The 22,551-nt window shown below is 46.5% G+C and overlaps 1 protein-coding gene across 1 annotated transcript; it reads right to left on the reverse strand.

Annotated features, from left to right (window-relative positions):
- Positions 1-114: 114 nt before the first annotated feature.
- Positions 115-21,956, reverse strand: LOC128301048 (uncharacterized). Its single transcript, XM_053037350.1, has 10 exons — positions 21,397-21,956; positions 4,962-5,118; positions 4,548-4,808; positions 4,118-4,323; positions 3,898-4,012; positions 2,949-3,362; positions 2,068-2,183; positions 1,727-1,998; positions 1,520-1,654; positions 115-1,451 (listed from the first exon to the last, which is right to left on the reverse strand). Exons 1-10 carry the CDS (start codon positions 21,490-21,492, stop codon positions 1,166-1,168), a joined length of 2,058 nt encoding a protein of 685 aa, XP_052893310.1. The 5' UTR covers positions 21,493-21,956; the 3' UTR covers positions 115-1,165.
- Positions 21,957-22,551: the final 595 nt, after the last annotated feature.

Here is a 22,551-nt window from a genome sequence, read left to right on the forward strand (position 1 = left end):
AGTCAACCAGAATCCAGTGCCCAAGTCTTTGCTCTAGAATGTCATCGTTATGGACTTGTTTCAAGAAACGAACAAGCATTGTATGCGCTGGCTAAAATTAGCTTAAACTTTAGCTGACTTGCGGGAGCCATACTTATTATTTTGCATAAAAAAACAATCTCATTCCTTATTGCCCACAACGTCTCGTCCAGTACGCAGATACTGAAACAGTTCCTTCGAAAGCTGGTTGTGCCTGGCTGTGATATGATGGGTAGCAAACGGAGCCCGCAGGATAAATAGTTTGTAGCTGTTAACGAATTTGACCTTTACCCGAGAAACTCTCGTTCCAGTCCTGTTTTTCTGCGCGTTAAATATCGTACTATTTCCCTTAATCTGTACTTAGTTTAAACCTAATCATAATATGTTTAACCAGCGTTCTGTTTTTCTGCTGCTTCTGGTTTGTGCTATTATCTTTCCGCGCTCGAATATTACTCTGATATGTGGTAAAATATTTTCCACCCTATCTTCTACTCGGTTTGTTAGGGGTTGACTTAAATATAAACACATTAGAAATGAATAACATATATCACACGCACTTTTAGCAATTTCATTAGGCACAAAAAGCCGCAAACTTGTGGATGGGAACGGTTTCTGTCCGGGGCGAACTCGACCTCTCCATCGCCACCGGGCACTGATGAGCACCGGGCACAAGATGAAGAAGCTGGCACGGTAACCTCCGGCATCGTTACCGGCATCCTGTCAGGGTTGGTCTTTACGCCATCGGTTGCTAATACTGATCCTCGCCCTAAACTGTTCCACCGCCTACAGGCACCATTTCTCCAACCAAACCCCGCCGTCGGTAAGCGCCGATGTCCAACAAACCCAAGGAAAGCTCGCTTCTCTATCACTGGATATGGTATTAGTATAACAATCCGTGGGAAGCATTACAACGGCCACCACCACGATGCAATACTGAGTGGAATCAAGACGGCACACTATAATAAGCAAAATACGAACCACTCCATGGTGTCGGCATCGGCACAGAGCAATTGCATGCACGGCATCCTGCAACCTGGCCGGGGAAAAAACAAATCAGACACTACTCGATGCGTTTAGGATTTAAGTCTCGCTTTTCTGGATGCCGCGTTCGTCGTGCCGACTCGACCGAAAGATCCGCCGCCTGCATCTAGTCACTCTTCAGCACAAACTCTAGCGGATTTCTTCCCTTAAACTTTGAGCTGGTCGCGGAGGACGAGCTAGGGCTGGTTCCACCACCACCACCACCACCACCACTGTTACTGCTGCTGGTAGACTTCAGCTCAGCCTGTACCAATGGTGCACTCATCGCTGCCACGTCCACTGAGCTGTTCCGTTTGCCATCCAAGCAACTCATCCATTCGGAGAGTGTAATCTTTCGGTCGCTGTTCACATCACAATAGCGGGGCATTTTTTTGCCACATTTTCGAAGTTGTCTAAAAAGCAGATCGAGCGATCGGTCAGCAAATGCTGTCATTACGATAATCACGCTAGTGGTACGTACCTTGTGGCTGTGACTAGCTCACGAAAAGCTTTCCATTCCTTTCGTTCCAGTTGTTTGTTTTGATTTTTGTCCAAAAGCACAAAGCTCAGTATGGCCACCTTTTCCTCCTCGGTGTTCCACACGGGTATAATTTTGCTGGAATTGCAGATGAATGGATGGTGACGATCGATTCGTTTCGAATTTCTGACCAAGTACAGCAGAACTTACCCGGCAAACGATGTCGACACCTGTTTGCTCAGGAACGCCTTCAAATCCTTCAGGAATTCTACCTTCTTTTCCTCGGGACATCCCTTCATAGGTCGCGTAGAGGATGCGTACTGATCGCAGACCGGTTTCTCGTCCTTCGTCGAGGTGCCCGGAATGTTTTTGCCCGTATCTTCATTAACGCACCAGCAATACCCCGTTGAGCGGTAACACTGTACGCGTTGATATCGTCCGTCTGGTGTACACTCCGGAACATACAGCGCATTGGTGCCGTACTGGTGGTAAAGTGAGATAAGGAGTTCCGATTAGTGCAAAGTCACCTTCGCACTGCTCCTTCAACCTACCTTCTGCTCATCCAAAGCGTACTTGCGATCACTCAAACAGTCCGAGTCCGCCTCACTATCCTTGAAGATGGCATCATCCTCTCCCTTGGGATCCACCATAGTCTTGCCCTGCAGCACTGGTGGAAAGAAATGTGATTACTTCGAACGGGTCTCTTTTCGCATTAATCATTTCACGGGGATTTGAGGGGACATGAAATGGAGGGTAACAGTTGTGTGATTCGACATCCAATTTGGGGAGTTTAAATTTTGTACGCCACCAGAAGCGCAGTTTAGCCGAAACATTAGTAATGAATTTGGTTGTATGAATTGGAAACAGAGAATAATTTTGAATGGTATTGTGAGTTCCAGCCTCCCAGACGGAGGCTGGAATAGCTCCTGTGGGGCTAGAATTTCACCGAAAACCCACAGAATTGTTTGTTGTTGTTAAGCCAAAACCATAGTGTCGAGAGGAATTGATTTAGTGTACAACGTTGCTACACGATCGCATAGTCGAACTGAGTGCTGTGCGGTTGATACCAGTGTGAATTCGAGTGCCGGGTTAAGGGTAAGACCCGCAAGATATTCTACGGTGCAAACTAGCCTAGAATGTGTTGCCATTACGTGTACAGGAGTTCCTTTACATATACTATACGTAGACATCTTTCCGCAATCATAGTCGCATCGTACTGTAGCACAAATACGGCTACGGTGGTACTACACGTGGGTACCATTTCGGGCAGCAGCTTCAGCGATCTTCTAGCATTACACGGCATGTACTTTGGGGACATATTGCCAAACAAATTCAAAAATAAAAAAGCACACCTAAACGGCCTTATCGGTAAGGTTGGAAATTTCAGGAAGAAGGATGATGATCGACGAGAAGAAGGTAAGTAGATACATACACAGGTATGGCTGCAATCCATTAACGGGCAACTGCAATCCGTTCAGTAGTGCATTATCACTGTCGGGCAGTTCGTCCGAATCGTACTCATTCTCTGAATGATCGTCATCGTCATCGTCAGTGAAATCATTAGAGATATTCTGTGAATCGTCGTCGTCGTCGTCGTCGGCACGCAGAAAGTGACCACCACCGCCGGTGCCGCCGTTGACGCCGCCGCCGCCGCCTCCGCCGCCTCCGCCTACCGTACCACCGATAGACCCACCACCCATGCCACCGTTGCCCATGCCGCGTGACAGCCCACCGAGAGTGCTATGATGTTGATGATGATGTAGATGGGGGACTGTATAGTGTGCAGAACCACCGGAAGAGGAACTAGAGATTGATGATGATGGTGATTGTGACGACGGGTTGTGAGCTAGAGAAGTTTCAAGTTGTCACGAGGACACGGGATGGGAGATTTTGTGTTGACAGTAGGAACCAAAGGCGGGCGCAAGTACCAAGGATGTGGGAAAGGAGTAAAAGTATGTGCGTGAGACATGTGATGCATCGAAATTAGTGAGTTCGTATGGTGGTTAGGAAAGAACGAATAAAAGTAAAACCGCATTAACTATACATCCGAGGTTATTTACGCGTTACGGTGATGAATGTCCTTTAGCCAGATCTTACGTGCTCCAGCACCTAAAGGGCATTCAAGCACCATCTGCTAGGACATAAAGTTTACTATTCACAAAGCTCATTGCCGGTAATTGTAGGCTGTCTGTGGCCTACGGTCTGTGACTTGTGACGTTAATTTGGACGTTAGTTTCAGCTACCAAAGATTAAACGCTCCAACCAACAAGGTTGGCTGCATTTCGTTACGGTGCGATAAGAGCAAAGAACCACCCCATTTGCGACTCTACTGAGGAAGCTGGACCCAGCGCATCAAGTAAGGCGGTCAAGGAACTACTCACGTGTAACGTCGTCTTTGGCCAAACAGTTGTACCATTCATTACGCGATAGTCGTTCGTCCTGGTCTGCGTCACAGTTCTTACCGAACGATCTGCCACAGCGTTTCGGTTTCACGACCTATCGCGGATAACAAGGACATCCTCATTAGTTCTGACAGTTTTGTTACACAATTCCCCCCCCCCCCCCCCATCTCCCTTCTCCTCCAGGTCCCACTTTATGTACCTTCTTGATTAGTCGCTTCATCGTACGATATTCCGTCTTGTCCAGCAGATTGTTGCCGTTAAGATCCATCACGGCAAACTTCCAGTCCAGCACCACCTTTTCGTTGATCGGACCGGTGAGGTTGTGCTGGTGTACCCGGACATGCTCGTTTTGGAACAGCTTCAGCAGGTTCGTGTTAAAAACGGCTCGATCTAGTCCACTGCAGCCTGTGTTAAGCAAAACCGAGCGTGCACGGTAGGTTAGTCGAGGAAGTAGTGGCTATTTTTGGTGTCCGGACGAACTTCACAAGAGAAAGGCACACAATTTGCATAATCCAGACACATGTTTACGTCCATGATCCGATTGTGGCACCTTTCGAACTGGAATGTGACTTCACCGTAAAGTTCTTGGGAGTGTTTTGCTGCTTTCACCAACGATTGTCGTTACTTACTGCGCTTGTTTCGCACTGGATTGCGAGGTGACGAACGGCGCTGGTTCGATTTGCCCTTCTTCACACAGATCGGTTTCCCGTGCTGGACCATGGTGTTGGGCAGCTGCTTACCCTGCCCGTTAACACACCAACAGCCACCACCATCGATGCACTGGACCGGTGCGTAAGTTCCATCCTCGCGACATCTCGGTACGTACTTGACCGTGTACGGAGAGTTGGCCCGTTGTTGGAGTGCATAAGTCCGCGAGGCAATGCACACGTCTGTAAAAGGCGGAAAGCATTCCTCATTAAATGATGCGATTGTCGTCAATAATTTATCGGTCGTCCAAGGTGTTGTGTGCTTCGAATGGTTTCAACGACCACATCACTTCCAAACGATCAGCAATACTTCAAAAAACTTTTCTGACGACAAACCTTTGCATGATCCGCGATGCTTGAAGGCGACCTGATGTCCACTGCACTGCGCACGGATGAGATGACAGCGTGTAGGATACGTCTTATTGTCACTTCCACACACGGGCCTTCCCTTGCTTTCGTCACATTCACCACCCTTTGCAGCACATTCCGATATCTGAGGAATAAAAGCAGAAGTTAAGTTATTTGATTGCTTGGCAATGACCACGACAGAACGCTCAGAAGAATAAATAAATTAAGTGTTTTTTAGTCGACAAATGCTTCACAAAATGACATCTTTCATTTTACATATTCTGAATGTAACCCATCTTGTTGAACATCACACCTGATCGAGGCTTTAGAATATGTCGGGAATGATTAACGGGAGCAGAGCGTAAGGCATTCTGATGTTATTACCAAACAACATGTTCGCTTCAGTCGTGTGCGAGAAACGGATCGGCAGAAAAGCAACATGCACTTAACCACGGATCTGCCGATGCCGTACTCAAACCGGCCGGCGCCAGCGTTATCGTTTCGCGTGAGTTCAAGAGGGCTACCCTGCCGGACTCACCGTATTTAAGACGTCCCGCAATAAAAATAATGTACCGCGGGCCGAGTTTTGCCGAGCCTCGTTAGTGATTATTAATTTTTGTGATTCTTAGCTCCTCCACGGTCCCCAGGACTGGTTGGTCTATTTATTTACCACATCTCAATAATCGCAGAGGCCACCGGTCACCAGTACCAACACGCTTCCCTATCAGCTGTTCGCATTAGCATTTCTCCCGCCTCACGCTGCAAGCTATTGGTTGATCATGTGTGATCGACCGCTACAGTCCTCAATTGCAAACCCTTTTTTCCTAATGGTTTGAAATGACCGCTTACTGTCGTCTCCCTCAAGCCGCGAAAGGAACCGACAAAACGGACGGACAAGTGCTTGTTTTCGATTGCATTACGCACTGTTTGTACGAGCAGTTGCAAACATGCTAGACGATGGACGTTCGAGGTGCAGAAGCTACATCGTTTGAAAACCGCGTCAGTTCCGTAAACTACCCGTAAACGGTTTTACGATCTTGTCCTATTAATTGAGTGGCGCTATTATTGATACATGCGGTGATTGGAAGCCCCTGGAGCCCTGGAGGGTGTATTCTCGGGCGAGCACTTTGAATAAGATAAAAGCAATTTCAGCCGGTAACATTGTTGCTCGTTAGCCCGCGCTAAATAAGGTACGCTTGGCCGGCTACGCTCCTTGACACTCGTTGGCGAATGCGTCAGAATAGTTACAAATTGAATTGCCGTGACGAGACAAGCGACTGAGAAACGCTAGACATGGTTAAATCGTAAGCTCTTTATTGCTCTTAATGTTAAATAAACAGCAGTTTCTTTCGGTTTCACGGCGGTCTAGGCGAAGCTGAGTGGTCGCACCGACTTTAGCAGCTGGGTCACATTCTCGCGCAGTATGGGACTCATCTTCTCCTGTTTGATCCTCGAAGATGGTTGCGACTGATCGCGTCCTAGGTGATACAGATCGGCATAGTGCTGCAAGGGAAAAAACAGAGGCGAATCAAAAAGCGATGTACGACGGAAGCATTTTCCAGTATTACATTCATTCCTTCGACCGGATTCGGATTGAACACCGGCGACACTTCCACCGTATCGATCACCGATGCCTTCAGTGGTGTTACGAGCAGTGTGGAGTGGTTCGGCAGTCGACGATGTTCGACGATTTCGCGCATCAGCAAGACACACATTCGACAGCCGGACAGCAGGTTCCAGCGTGACCAGGAGAAATTGTGCGTGAGCGCCAGCAAACCGATACAATCGTACAGATGTGACTCCATTATTGGATTCTTCTCGCACGTTCCCTCGGTGTAGTTGAACGCATCGTCTTCCGGAAACAGATCAACAGCGGCGAGTCGAAGTGTTTTGATGAGCTTACGCAGAGACATGGTGACACCAAGAATTTCCTGCAATGCCTGTGTGGGTCCTCCTTGGAGAGAGTTGACACGAAATCCTGCCTCGGTGATGGACATTTCGGTGCTCACGACCGACGCGGTCAGCGAGAAGGTAACCGTCCCCGGGCTAGAATTGTAAAGAGTGCCTTACGTGGAGGTGCTTCCTTATGCAACGAGGCAAGACTAAACAAAATCAAATCCAGATCCTAACGCTACCAAACAGAGATGAAATCAAAACGAACAAAAGAAGCAAATTGTGGAAACTGGAGATACTATACTTCTTTATGTCCGGTTTAAGCTCCCAGGACTGGTAGGGTACATTGCTGTAACGGTTTGCCGCAAAAGCAAACGATCCCAGACGGCCAACACGGAACTGGATCGTAAGCTTGTCCTCGTTGAACTTCACATCGTGCACGTCTCTAGTCGACCACTTGCCGATGTAGCGCTTGTCGTTTTCCACCATGCTATAGTTTCCCACCTCCAAAATATTCCCGTAGTCAACTTCCTCATCGTCTGAGTCAAACTTGCTCCTCGCTGGCTTCTTGCCTTTCTCGCCTTTCTCGCCGCGTGTGGGGCGTGAATCCTCCGAGCGGGCTACCTGCAACGATTGCTTCCCGGGTCCGCCCGACTGACCGGTCGGACCGCCCGCTAGTTCCTGTTCGATTTTTGCCTGTAGTTTGGGCGACTTCGAATCCAATAACTCGTCCAAATCCTTCATGAAGCTCGAAAACATGTACACCTTGCGTTTGGTGCTCCGATTCAGCACCACATCATTGTCCGACTCGTCGTAATCGTCCAGATCGTCACTGTCGGAAGTGGCCGTGTACGGATAGCACAGGCGATTACGACGATCCAGCACCTTCAGCACACGCAGAGGCATACGCGTGGCGAACAAAAAGTCCGGTATCTTCGTCTCGTACACGATGCTGCTCAGTGAAACACTCGAGGGCATCTTGTGCAGACGTCGCTTCTGTTTCGAGGATCGTTTCCCACCCACCAAAGGCGTAGCGCGACGCTTGTCCTCTGCCACCGATATCTTGATGCTGCAGCTGTCCGGTAGCTTCGGTATCACGAAATCCGTCACAATGGCACGCAACGGGATGTGCTGAGGGACGTCAAGAATGTTAAAGTCTTCCACGTACTTCGTCCGTCGATCCAAATTCGAACGCTCGTTCCGTTCCTTGGCCGCTTGCTGTGCCTTTTCGAGCCGATCAAGATATTTGGAGAAACCGGGATCCGATTCGAGCGTTTCCTCCTTCAGTTCCCAGCGGCATACGATCGGAGGTTCGAACCAGAATACGTTCTCGGGTAGCTGCACCGATACCAAGGCGAGTTTGTCGAGGTTTTCTTCCATCTGCTTGATTTCCGCTTCTATCTCCTCCGGAAGACGTCGTACGCCCGGTTGAGGTGTTGGCGGTGGTCGATAGGGTTGGTAGAACTTTTTACGCTTCAGCTTACCTGGTTGAGGAACTGCCAGAATGACGGGGTGTAATAGGCCCTATTAGACAAATAGTGCGATTCGATGACATCTAAATCTTTCGTACCTGTTCGGAGGAGTGTCTTTTTGGCAATTTTAACATCTTGCATCGGTTGCTCCAGATAGTCGATAGCGTACACACCGGCCACGATCCGGTGACTGCGCATGTTCACATCGTACTCGCCCAAATTAAGCGTCTTCGCACCTTTCTTAGTGCGTTCCTTCTTCATCAGCTCGTCTGCGTGCTCCGTATAGATCTTGTCCACGTCGATATCCTGAGGAGTTTGATCATCTTCATCGGAGTCGGTTTTCTTTTCTTTGGGCTCCTCGTAAACTGCCTTCAGGATTTCTTTGCGCTTTTTCCATTCAATACGGCTAATGATACGCAAATCTGTACACAACCGTGAACGAACTCAAATTAGTCTCATTTCGGAACCAAAGTAATTGCTAAATTCATTACCAGCTAGAAGCTCCGGCCGATATGGCATATCGTAGCTCGGACAATAATCACTGCAGTGATCGTAACTTATCCAAAGGCCTCGTATCGCTGCCTTGTGACACTTCACCGCAGCTGGTAGTGTCAAATGAAAGCCAAGACTAGGAAAATCAATACTCGTGTGTTTGCTATCCTCCTTGGCGCGCTCTTTGGGATTTCTGGTAGGATGATAGTATACGATAATAAGATCGTCAGAATAAACATAAGTCACTATAGATAGTGCCCTCATTGCCCTCGTCGACTTTTCTGCAACAGCTAAAACACACAACCCTCATCTATAATTACAATTGTGGTGTTGGCATGTCCCGCAGTCCAAACAAATGAGCTTTGAACACTTCCGATTCGAACTTGTGCGACACTTCCAGCAGTCCATGCAGCTCCATGTCTCGATTGATGTTGCTCAGTATCTTGTATGCAAACTCATCGATGTATTCGGCAAGAACGTTTCGAAATTCTACCTTCAACTGCAACGACAAAGTGACACCACTCATGTAGACATGTGGCATTTCACAACATTTCCAAAGACATTCGAAATTCTAACCTCATTCAGATCTTGCACCATCGATGGTCTCACATCGGAATCGTGCAGAGCCTCATCTATCTCCTCCAGGATGCCCAAAACCTCTACTGCCTTGGATGCATAGGTGTACCCAATCTGGGGTTGCTCTAGTTTAAGACTTTCCGCTGATAAATTCACCACGTTCACGTTCTGTGTGAGGATGCTCTGTTCGTTCGTCTGCAGCAGCCAATTCCGTTCGGCTTCGTTAGCGTCCCGAATATTTTCACACCAGATGTGCAAATACTTCCGCAGATCGGAAGGATCGAACGCGTTCGGTAGTCCGTTGCAACGCATGTACTGCTCCCACTGTAAGACAACACTTTTACCAGAGAGTCTCATCCAGCACACCGTTTGGTCTCACCTCGCGCTCCTTCTTTGAGTCGGCCAACATATTTCGCACCTCGTCCCGAATGCTTGCAAAGTAGCTGTAGCTTTCCTCCAGCTGCACCTTGCGCAACTTGTTGGCCACTATCTCCTGCACCTGCTTACGTTCCGCTTCCTCCTTCTCACGCACCTTACGCATCTTCTCCTCCTCCACCTTGCGCTGGCGTTCCTTTTCCAGCTCCATCCGGTGGTGTTCGGCCTGTTCGGCTTCCAGCCGAGCGCGTTCTTTTTTCGACATTTTCTTTTTGGGAGTCTGCAACCAAGCGAACAAACGAAAAGAAAAAGAAAACAAGCGCACGCCCAAGCAGGACATCCATGTCAAGGTGTGAAAATTTGATGGAATCAGGTTCGTAAAATTAGGCTTCCACAATGGGAGCAAGGCCAAACTCAACCAACCGACTAAAGGAGCGCACGGAAAGACAACTGTCAGGTAACTCTTAAGCTACAGCTTTGAAGCTAGCAAAGGAATGGGACACTAATACTGAGGAGACACAAAAATCAAGTTATGCTACCATCTCTGTGATGTGCTTGAGCTGAACTAAAGCGCGATTGCATTCGATGTCCTATCGAGGTCCTGGTTTAGTCTCGCCCGTGGGTGCCTAAGGGGTTGATGCATGTGAGGCACACCCTTCTGCCCAATACTCTATTCCACAGGCCGGTGTCCTGTGGAAGCGACGGGAATCTAGGAGCAGATAGTTACATATCAAAATCAGAAAAAAATGGAAACCTACATAATGGAAATTATCCTTACGGTTATATACTGGGTCGTCTGTTCCGCTTTCTCTGCTCTTCTGACAGGACACCACCCCCTTCGCGACCGAGACAATAGCGGCAAGCTAATCATGCAAGCTCACTGACACTGACACTCACGGGGTAAACGTCCCACATTCCTCCCAACGTTCTATCTCGTCAAACACACGTTCACAGTTGTGGCCATACACATTTTCCCTTCGCTCGCCAGAAAAATACCATACAGTGCGGATTAATGAGGCACGCCGGACGATTTCCACTTCACCGATGAAAATTTGAAAGCCTTGCACAACAACGCCGCAGAATAAACAAACTAAACCGCGCCTTCCGTTGTCCGGCATGTTTCCGTTGCCCTGACGATCCCGCACACTTTTCCCTGGTTGTTAGTGGTTTATTAATCGAAGGCATCACATCGCATTGGGTAAAGCAAATCAGTTTTCCATGGTAACGGCAGTAAATAGTTGCCTACAAGGTGTACTGGGTAGAACGCGAAACACGGATAGGTATTCGCTAATAAAGTGGTCGCGTTCTGATCGGTTTCAGTATATTTGCTAGAAAGTCAATAACCCGGAACATGTGCTTGGCTTTCCCACCATGTACGACACGTGGTGGAATGAGCAGATACACGATATTTTTTTTTTTTTTGTAAATAGTTTTTATAGAACCTGCGTCGACTGGAACAGAGCATCGCCCCGTGGGTAGGGAATAAAAAGAAACAAATCAAATTATCATTTAAGTATCCTTGCAGCCGGCCGAAACGAGTGGTTTAGGAAACAAAAGAAGGGCAGACACATAATGTACAATGTTACAACTTTACGACGGCGTGTGTAAGTAAATGCTTCATAAATCAACCCTATAACCATTTCTAGCGAGACCACCTCCAAAGCTGCGACGCAGTATCTCATCAGGTTTCACAGTGGAAGGACTAAAACTTTAGGCTCACTCGGGGAAACATACCCGAAAAGTTATTGGACAGCAATGTGTTGATTGTCACCGATTTCTAGTGATAAAGTCAATTTCCTTCGGTTCTATCTTAATCCCTGCTTTGTTAATTGGCGTGACGTAAAACAACATTTTTGGTGCCATGACCAGAATCCCGTCTAGTTTTTTTTCTCTTCATTTTGCGCGTGAATAATTACTTTCACAAATGAATGTTTAAATGCACATGAATATGCTAATTAAGTGACTCTTTTCCTATACCAACCTTCGTCATCTGGCGCCTTTTTAAACTAACAAAGAACGCCTTCGCTGACGCCCTTCCAGTGAAGGCACCTCATTCATTATAAACATGATTGTAAAAAAAAATATGACCACAGTTAAGTACGTCGACACGCTGGAAATCTCTCAACCAGACCTTTCACCGTGTTCGTTATGCGCGCCTTTAGCCCACGACATTCGCGCGAAACGAAGGCAAGACATTACGCAGGATTAGCACCATCAACCCGCTTGGTCCGGCACCCGTCAACGCTTCGTGCTTGCAGCGAACGAACGACGCAGATTGTTTGTTTTACAAGCTCCGGATAATGTTTTTAATTGCCGGCGAGTAATAATAATAAGAATCAATTCGCTTGTTTCGAGTGCATTCATTTGGCCTGTTCGATAGCGAGGGACTGCGTTTGGCGTTCGGGGAGCGTTGTTACTCCACTGGCCAGTTCTCACTCCACCCGCGATGGATGTCAAACTGTCGTTGGGAGTTGGGAGACGGGGAGATCGGAGGTGCCGATCTGGAGCTACAGTACTTGCCAATAACCCTCACACAGTTTGCACACCAGAATGAGCTACATACATTGAACAGCGATCGCAATGATCGCCGCAGGCTGTATAACATTTGTTCGCACACTTCCACGATCTCCACTTGCACTCTGCTTTGCAAGATGATTTGCACGCATTCGGAAATCCCGGCACATTTCGCACTGCACAGACTCAACCCGGCGAGCGGCTGGTTGTCGGTTTAGGTGTTTTTCTTCCGTTGCTTCTGTTATAGTTTTGCAAAACACACCAAACAGTCCCATCGATTGTTTACGTTTATGTTCACTTGGGTGCATGGTTACTCTCTGCTGGATGCGTATTTTCTTATGTTCGTTTTCTCCAACCAACCCGACCCAGGCGCCAACTGTTGCCTCTTAGGCAATCGCTCAGATCGCTCAGATGAGTCCCGGACATATCAATGTCTTTCTTCAGGCGCACCCACCAACCGATGGTTGGCCTGGTGTGGTCCGAAGAGGGTAACGCTTCCTAATGGAGCCGTTGTCCAAACATGCAGTTAATTCCCACCTGATCTGTTGCTTCGACAGCCGACCATTGCCGTAACCTCAACTTTGTATATTTTTTATTCGTTTTACGGCAAACTGCTGCTTGATTTACGAGCGAATTTGCATATGTTCCACTGGCGCTTAGCTGGATGCCCCGTTAATGCACTTCTTCTGCCTATTTCCTCCCCTCCGATCGGATCTCGCTGGTGGCTCAGACAGATTAGTTGCTTATTTTTTTGTACATTAATTTTGTTATTTAAACCTCACCAATTTTCACCAAAAGTGTCTCGAAAACACATTGAATTCTTCGTTCTAGTTCCGTGTTCCTTTCATTGGGTTTGGATTGTGATCCTGCATTTAAAATTATTTATCGCAACTAATGACGTTAATTAACTACAAATATTTATCAGGATGAAAATAAGACGTTTAGCAGAATCACATTTCATCTCCATTAACTACTAAACCTAACCTTCACGGAATGTTAAAACGATAGTTATTACCATTGCAGGAGGAAGATGAAACCACTCCGATCCTCTGGGCAGAAAGATGCCAAAGCTATCGTTAACGTTTATGGATTTTCGCTCGGAGGAAGATTGTCGCATGCAAATGATTATCGACCACAACCTGTTGCTTTTTAGTCCATTAGCATTGACACCGTCGTTGCTCGATGGTTGTATTCCCGATCGATCGTTAGCGTGTCACATCGCATTAGTTATTATGATTTTTGTTTTCAACGCATTTTTTCTTCTCTCGATGGCTATGCTATCGGTGTTTTGTTATTTTCGTTCCAATCTAACACCCAAAACCGAATGGGATACATCGCAAAGTTCTCCGGGAGGCCGGTTTCCTAATACCGGTTTACCGTGTCCGTGCTTATCGGTAGGATGGAGGAGAGATTTATTGGCGCCGTTTAAAAATTACCAACCTGCCCCGTAGAACACAAACCCGTACATACCTTGATCCGGTTGGGATGGATCATGCATGGATGACGATGTAGTAATGGAGACGCAACCTGACGATCGTCGCTACCGTTTGACGCCACCATTCGATAGTGAGATGGATGACAAGTTTCGGGTCGAACCGACCGTCAAACTGGTTGCCCAGAACCAGGACCAGGCACTGCTTAAAGCCCGGCGTCTGCGAGGTTGACGATCGTCGAAACAAGATATCACCCAGGGTGGTTAGTGGGCAGATATGTAAATTTCATTTTTTGGCACAGTATCATCAGCACGAAAAAGGAGTGGTGTTGACATGTGGACACTGGAGGAATTTCATTAGCCGAAAAGGGAGTTTATGTTGTTTTTGACAGTTTGCTGTTTGTTCAACGGAGAACAATATTGATCTTTCTATGACACGGTTCGTCAGGTATCGAGGAATTGTGGTCTCTTGGTCGGTTAATGTATAACAAATTGTAAACCATCCTCTGGCTAACTGATTCTGTTTACGTTAACGTCTGTTTGTTTCGACAAACAACTATCCACGAAGACACCTGACAAGACTCCCACTGCGTACATTAGTGTAGTTAGTGATCTCATCTTGTTCTATCTCAGGAAAGATATCTCACAATTTGAAATAATTTGTTCTGTGTGCTTTTTATCTACAATAGTCCAGTAATAAGTTGGGCATTGCCAAGCGCAAATTTGCCATCGGCAAACAACCTCCACCTAGAGGAAAGATTCCGAAGCAACCAAACGTGGAGCACTCGATTTCTTATAGCTCAATCATGCCGGTCTGTTCCGATATCCGGGAATTCTTCCGCGCGATTACTGTGTGGATCGATTGCTGGAAGGTTTCCGAGCAAATGCTTCAGAACCGATGATCCAACATGATTGATCACACACCACGGCCACGATCTGGTTCGGCGATAAATCAATTATTTTAATTGATAGCTCAAAGCGTTCGGCCATAAACACGCGCTTCTGTTACGAGAATTTCCTTTCGCCGGGGTAACTATGCACCCGTATATCTTTCCTTCCTGACAGTTAATCCAACCATTCCGAATCTGATTTGCCTTCATCACTCATATAACGTTCTCGAATTAATATTCCGATATGATACACGATCGGCTTTCGTGCGCCAACCAGCCAGCCATAACTCTTGCATCAATTAGCGGGCTCAAATCGTTTGCCCTGCATTTTAGCGCCTGCTTAACTGAAGGGACCGCTCACTTGACGCTTTCAAACCGTGCCGAACAGCGGTCAAACCTGGAACGAGAATACATTCCAAGTTCAGGCCGAATGCATTGTGCGTCAGAAAGTTTTCCGCGTCCTCGCTATCATTGAGCCGCGGACAGGGTCGATGATAAATAGATCTCCCTGGTGTTGTCGTCTGCTCCAGCGCAACGACGCGTCGACACTTAAGTGACAAACTGCCAACAAGCGATTAGGCGACACGCTGATTACTCCCGCTCGAATCTCGATGATTTAAATCGTGCTAGATTATTGTGATTTATGTGCGTGGCTCTGTGGTGCGGGATCTAACCGCAATAGCTTCACCTTGATCGGTAAGTGCATATTCCGGAGCGCCTGGAATGATCTCAGACCAGTATGGCCAAAAATCTGGGTTAAATGCTCCATTTTTTGAAACCATGTCTTGTCTCTTATATTGCACGAATTACAGCTGTATTATGTTGAAAAGATCGTTTCCCCAAAATTGGTGTCCAAAACCAATCAAATATCACTCTGGCATCTCACCTTGACACCCGAAACTCCCATTCAAAACTTGATCGAACCTGGAACAGCAAAAACAACTGTCAATAATCCACGTTACTAGCAAAACCATCGTTTTGGACCAAATTGATCGTTAGAAGCGATCATGCGCCATCCAAAAAAGACTACAAATATCGGTCTCTTCACACTCCAAACAGCCTGACATGGAGCCTCATTTCGTGGCAAGCCGTAGTCTTATCGCGGGTTTGTGATCTTTATGATTCATTTGCAAGCTGTTTGATGGTCCATAATGGGATTCAAATTTATGCAGCGCCAAAACATCGAAACCCGAAGCTCGTGGCACCAGTTGGCACAGGGTGGTGGGGTTGCGTTAGTGAATTTCAACATTCCACACTTATGGAAGGTGCGCTGTGTTAACACACACGCGGATGCACACCTAAAACGGATGTCCCAAAGATGGTGAAGAAAACTTCGCTACTGCAGCTCAGCGATTGGGCTACGGTAAACAACGTACATTCCAGATTTTGAATGGCAAATGTAAGCGTTAAGAAGGATTAAATGTAATAGTACAAGAGCAATGCCTGTAACAATCTTCATAATCAATCATTTCAAACCTACCAGTAAAATTTAAGAAGCGTACAAATATACTTTAGATTATGTTGAAACAAGACATGTATATTAGCCAGACGAATTGATTGGATTCATTCTTTAAATGTAGATAATGCTTGCGATAAGAACGATTCACCTTAACGGTATATGGTTTTTCGTGATTCTTGCAACGATTTTTATGCATCCACACAAGATCCACTTAAGACACATTCCATGCAGCTTCATTGCTGTAACAACGTTTTACGACATTCCATAAAATGTATCCGGTCCAGTTTAATGGCGTGAGACGCAGTGAGTCGAGCTACAAGTACGCGCACGCATAAAAGATGCCCAAGTCTAGGTTCTGTTTCTAGAAAGCTTTCGCTAATCTAATTTCTCCTCGCTGCTCGAAACCCATCAAGGGACACAGGTTATACAACCCTTCGCCACGCATTTCATCTTCTCTTGATGGCACCATTTCATGGAATGGATCTTGTTCGTCATACACACCAGCGAAGGTAGCATGGTTCATCTTCGAAATGGTGCTTCAGCATCGTAAACCTCAATTCGCTTCAATCAAATTCAATTTCGCGGGGAAACGTCAGTCTTGCGTTCCTGTAGGGGACGATTGTTTCGGTGCGCTTCTTCGCTCAGGATAAGCCGGCCGATGACGACTGCGTCTTAGCATGCTGCGCAATAATTGTAACGCGTGAACGCATGCGACGCGCGCGTACAATGTAAACTCAATTCTGGCGCCTGGATTGCCGATGATTCTTCCTCGCGTCAAAAGTGCAGGGTCTCTGGCAGCAAGAGCAACAGTTGAACGAGTTGAACGCGCTCTTCACTAAGCTACATTCCATGCGTCAAATGGCTGGCCAGTGAGCCCTTCCATTTATCAACCGGATAATCTTTCCCCAAAATCTTCTCCATTCAGCAAACACATTCGGTGTCCAGACAGTGCGAACCCACGCGTCCATCTCTTCACCACGACCATGGCCATCGAATGAAAGAAACTGTCACCAGTCGCCACACTTCATTACAGACCGGTTATTGCTCTTTATTAATATTTTATGACAAAAGGAAATGTTTCGTTTAGTAACGTTTAATCTTGCTCGTCCTGATGTAGGTTGATCGAAGGGGCTGGGGACACGTTGTCGCGACAACAGACAAAGGCAGCATCTTACCATTATCGAAATTTTACCACTTTGTTTGCACATTTTGCACAAATGAAATGATTGATGATTGAATAGCAAAAAGTGTCATCAAAATTAACGAAAGTCTTCAATGTGCTACATTGAATGTAATTACATCACGACTTCTAAATGTGGTGTGGCAAAAGAAATACATCACACGACTATTTTGTATGAACACACTTAATTTGTATATCAAGGGAAAGCCAGATCTCATGTTGAGCGAATTCATGAGCATTGGAAACAGCGTTCGAACCAGCAGAACCTGCGGGGATCCATTCATTTACGAGATTTGTAGTTATGTTGAAGTACTGCAATATGATTCCCGCAACTATATAGACATAAAGCATGCTTAGCTGGTTGCCACTAGACCACAGCTGGACACGCCAGATTGTATGTCTCGGTTCTTAACCGATGTCTAAAACACCTGGACAACTCCCTGTGGAAGTTGCTGTTAATGTTCACGTCTCTGCTTTATTGAAAGAACACTCCATTTGGTTGGCTGTAATGATTGACCTTCGATTTCATAACGATTGACTACTGTTTAATGCTTTACGGGGCATCAGACACGTGTTTATGATATCCGGATGTCTCTCGACGGTTAGCAGACTCACGCAAGTCTAATTGACTGCAAGAAGTTCCCTCGTTGGTGCCATACTGTCTGCAATTGACGTTTTCTACAGTCGCTCAGTAACCATGTGATCGTATCGTCGATTTTTAGAGAACCCATGAAGCCTTCGCCCATATCTTTCACCTGACACACATATAGCAGACAGGCTGGGATCGTGTCCATTCTCAAGCCACGGCTAACCCGATTGTTTGTCTTTAGGGATGTTTGTTTGTTCGTGTATTTGTTTATGGAAGCTGAGTATAAATGTTTAGTAAACATTCACCGCAAGCGATTGGATCTGTACCCATCGTGACAGAACCCTATTCCTGCTGAGATTCACTGAACCATGTCCAACTGTTCGGAACAATCTTGTACAGACCCGCACGATAGATCCCAGAGTTGTGATCCAAAACATCCAAAATGTCCCACACAGCTCACATAACACCACGAATGGGGCAATTATTTCCGACCAATTTCCACAAGCGATCGTTTATGAGGATGTAAGGAATTGGGAAGTAAAAGATACCCGCCTGTAACGAGGTCTGTCCCTACCGAAGCATTACGAACGATCGAACGAATCGAACAAATTATTGTCCAAATAAATCAAACCATCCCTGAAAGGCAACAGCCCACTGAGAGAGCGTTAGCATAAAGCATCGTTTGCACCATCGGGCATCCACCATCATTTCTCTCCCTGTCAGCCAAACTCACCAACGCAGCGGTCTTTCTTTTCACTGCTAGGTACGTACGTATATTCTACCACTAAGATGTTGGGCCTGAAAGGCAATCTACGTACCAAAAAAACGCCCAAAGAACACAAAACGATCAACCTTTGTAAATGTTTCACGATCAAATTCCAAACACCTCGACTTTTTCCTCGACCTCAATAATGCCCAACCGCTAAGATATGCGTCCGGAGGGATGGTCCGGTGAAGGGAAGAAAATTGGTGTTAAACTATTCATCTTCGCTCCTTAGCTCCTTTGCGTTTGCTGCTCCTCCCAGCCCACTCCTGAGGAGAAGGAGCAGAAGACAACACACACACACACACACACACGAAGAACAACAACAACATCAAACGTCGAAGGGCGCAAACTTCAAAAGCTTCCAATTCGCCGAGGTTCCTCTTGCAACGAGCATTTCAAGACATCCATTCCATTTTTTGCTTGGTTGCCGTGCCCATAACATAAAAGCGATCGAAAGCGTTCGACTGATCGAGAGGTTATTCCTATTACTCTTTCCGCCCTTGTTATTGTTCCCTTTCGTTCATTCGTTTTGTCTTTCCGTTCCATACCACCGTAGAACCAAACATCCCAACGCCCTCTTGCGCTCCAGAGGTCCCGGGAGACCGTCCGTCACGACGAGGGCTCGCAGACCGTGCCAGACAATCCGTCGCCACTCCCTGCTGGGCTGTGTTTGATCTTACTGCCTCCAGTTACCTCGATCCACCCGCACCGAGCATCAGCTCATCTTCAGCACAGCAGCCGTTTTACACAATCGTCCCTTCGCGCAGCTACACCTTCCATTTTCGAGTGGCTTTCCTTCTGACTTTCCTCTCGCGTTCGAGACTCTGGTCGCATCGAGGTAAAACAGAACAGGATAAGAACCGAGAAGGTAAAGGAAGTCATCTTCACGTGAAGCAAACCTGAAGTGGATCTTCTTATTCTGTTATTTGTTAGACAGCAGGGCAGATAATGAATTCGAGAAAGATGTCCGGGCGGCCCTGAGGTGTTTATGCGCACACGTGTAATGAATGTGAGATGTTGTCGTTTTGGAACGTTGGAACAAAGGAACTCAACCAATCTAACACCTGTAACAAGCAAACTGGCTAGGCAGCAGAATGTACAACAGGTCGAGTAGCACAATTTCTAGAGAATAACGAATAATGATTCATAAAACCCAACAACGTTATTGAGATTAAAGTTTGTTCTGCTGACCGCAGTACAAATCTGCGGTGCTTGAGGAGTGTCAAAAAAGGTCGCCGGGAGCATAAGCATACCAAACACGGATGATAAATGGCACGAGTGCAAGATCCTCTGTACAACAACGATCGATAAACGACGAAGATCAGCTGTAGGGAGCTTCTACAAAGTACCATTCTTTTCCTGGATACGTTACGGCAGACTTGCAGGCACCAACAAGCGCAAAAAGAGTCCCGAAAAGAATTGCGTACAACCCGGACCATGTACAGCACAATGCAAAATGGCTGTTTCGGATAGTGGCGATCCACGGATCCACCCGAAAGATAGGAAACGGCGAGGCTCTACTTCGCAGCACGTGAATCATTTACCGGCCGTTTATACTGTTTGCTCCGGTTGCTTGACCATGAATAAGATGAAGCGTGACCACTGACCGACACCCGAGGAAGAGTAGGCCCCGAAGGAATATATCCAAAACAATTAAAACACTACAGCAATGTGGAAGCCACTCTGGTGCTTGGAAGGCTCGCTTCGAAGTGGAAAGAAATGGATGTTGCCTTCGGATGTTGCTGCTTGCTGATGACGATAATGATGATGATGCTCGAGTATTGTATTCTAGTGGGTTCCCTCGTGCGTCGTAAAGCCACCGTTCTGAAAGGTAACTGCAAAGAGGAAACTCCAAAAACCCTCCTGTCCAGAAGATCCGCCGTGTATGTCCAGGTTTTCTCTTTGCTCGTTCTTCTTCGGTACCACTCACTTTATCTGCTCACTTCAGACCATTGCTGATCGTTCTCCAGACAGATTGACGCGTCGGTTTTAGCACCGACGATCGTATGAAAAACCTGCCGGCCGACAACTGAAGAAGATGTGCGGCAATGGCCAGGCTTACACGGCTAAAACACCGGCACCGGTTGGAATCGGATTGGAGTGGAGTGGATGAGCATTCAACACATTCAAAACTAACGACCAATGGATAAAATGAACCGACACTACAAATTACAACAAGTTGCAACGCAAAACGCACTGCCCCGAGCATGACAAGCTCTTGATCAGTAGATGAAATGGAAGGTAGTTTTCTTCACAACTCACTCTGTTCCTTTTCATTTTACGCGGTTTTTGTGTTTGACCCGTTTGCAAGAGATCCCTTTTTTCGGTAAAATATCGATCCAATCGATCGATCAGTCGGGATTTATCACTTTCTTCCCCGTGTGTTCCATCAGGGGTGTGCTGTGCGTTGCACGGTCATATATACGAACACGATGATGATAAAATTATGAAAATATCTTCCAGCTAATTGGCACAAATGACTTCATTTATCCTTTCCCGTGTTGTTTAAAAGGAGTCACAGTTAAATCCATTTATCTTCCAGCGAATACTTAGAATTGTTGGCACGAACATTAGACTACAGGTAAGGCAGCAACTGAGATGCACACTTTAATTTGCTGAACAGTCAACAACTGTAAGTAGGAGACCTACAAAATATATCATACTCAGACACTTCCGAGTGATCGATTTCTAGAATTCTAAAGTGCGAACCTGCTTCATGTCATATTTGACGTTCATTGCCCGGCTAGACGGAAAGGACATTAAACGTTCCCCGAAATTCACTTACCGTGGGTTCCGATTTCGGTGGAATGGCCGCTACCGTTTCCAGACATCCAACCAGCAGTAGTCCCAACGTCACGCAGCAAACCTGTGCCAACCACATCGTGGTCAATAGCTGGTTCACCGAAACTACCTACCACCGACTGTACGATCAGCAACCACCCCTGAAAACGAACACACACTCAGTTCTGCGAAGTCTGTTGTTGATGACTTAAAATCGCATTACACTTTCTGGCGCCGGTACAGGTGCAATAGACACCGGTGTAAGGAACTAAATAAACCACTCGACCGCGTTGGGAACGGGCGCGTGCTTGCGAATCGACACTCTTCCCCCCGGTGGGAATCGTATTACCTCGATGGATATTTGTGTTTGTTTACCACGGCAGGGCAGCGATTCCACGGACTCGAACAAGTCGTTTGCGGTTTCGTTGGCGCCACTCGAGTCAGCTGGAATGGAATGATCGCACCAGGATCGATCGCCCTGTCATTGGACGCTAAAGAAAGTTGTCGTTACGATAAAACACTGCTCCTCCGGTATTTCACCAAGCACTTTCAATCACACTGGAAAAATCACTTCGGACACTCCCGAATGCCTGAATGAAGGTTAACGATTTGATCTCACACACAACGATTTAAAAATCACTATCAACAATTGCACTTCTACACAGTATTATGCAGTACGGAACGAACTTCTCTGTGGTCCATTGGAGGTGAACACCGCATGCGTTGAAAGTTATTGTTTTCTGATACAAATTTGACCTGATTTGATAATGACGCTGTACCGTCAAACACTGTGCTTCCTTACGGCGAACTGCGGAAAATTGTGAACGATCGTGTGTTAACTAAGGTTAACTGAGAATGGACGAGGTGCTCCTCCTTTAGCGATCTCTGAAATGAGTAAGTAACGTTAACACATTACTAAAACCATAAACACGCAGCATAAAGAAAGTTAATAAAGCATCACTCAAAGCCACAAGGATATATCGGACATGCCAACTGATCGCTATCTTAAGATGTCTTAACTGCTCATATACATCTGCTTATCTGAATGGGCTAGTTTTAATTGAGCTGAGTTAATAACAAAAAAACTGATTCAACATCTCGAAACGAAACCTTTGCTTTATAGCTGTACTCGTCCTCTCACCACCGTGGCTAATTGTGG

This window comes from Anopheles moucheti, chromosome 3 (genome assembly GCF_943734755.1).
Source record: "Anopheles moucheti chromosome 3, idAnoMoucSN_F20_07, whole genome shotgun sequence".
Taxonomy (NCBI): domain Eukaryota; kingdom Metazoa; phylum Arthropoda; class Insecta; order Diptera; family Culicidae; genus Anopheles; species Anopheles moucheti.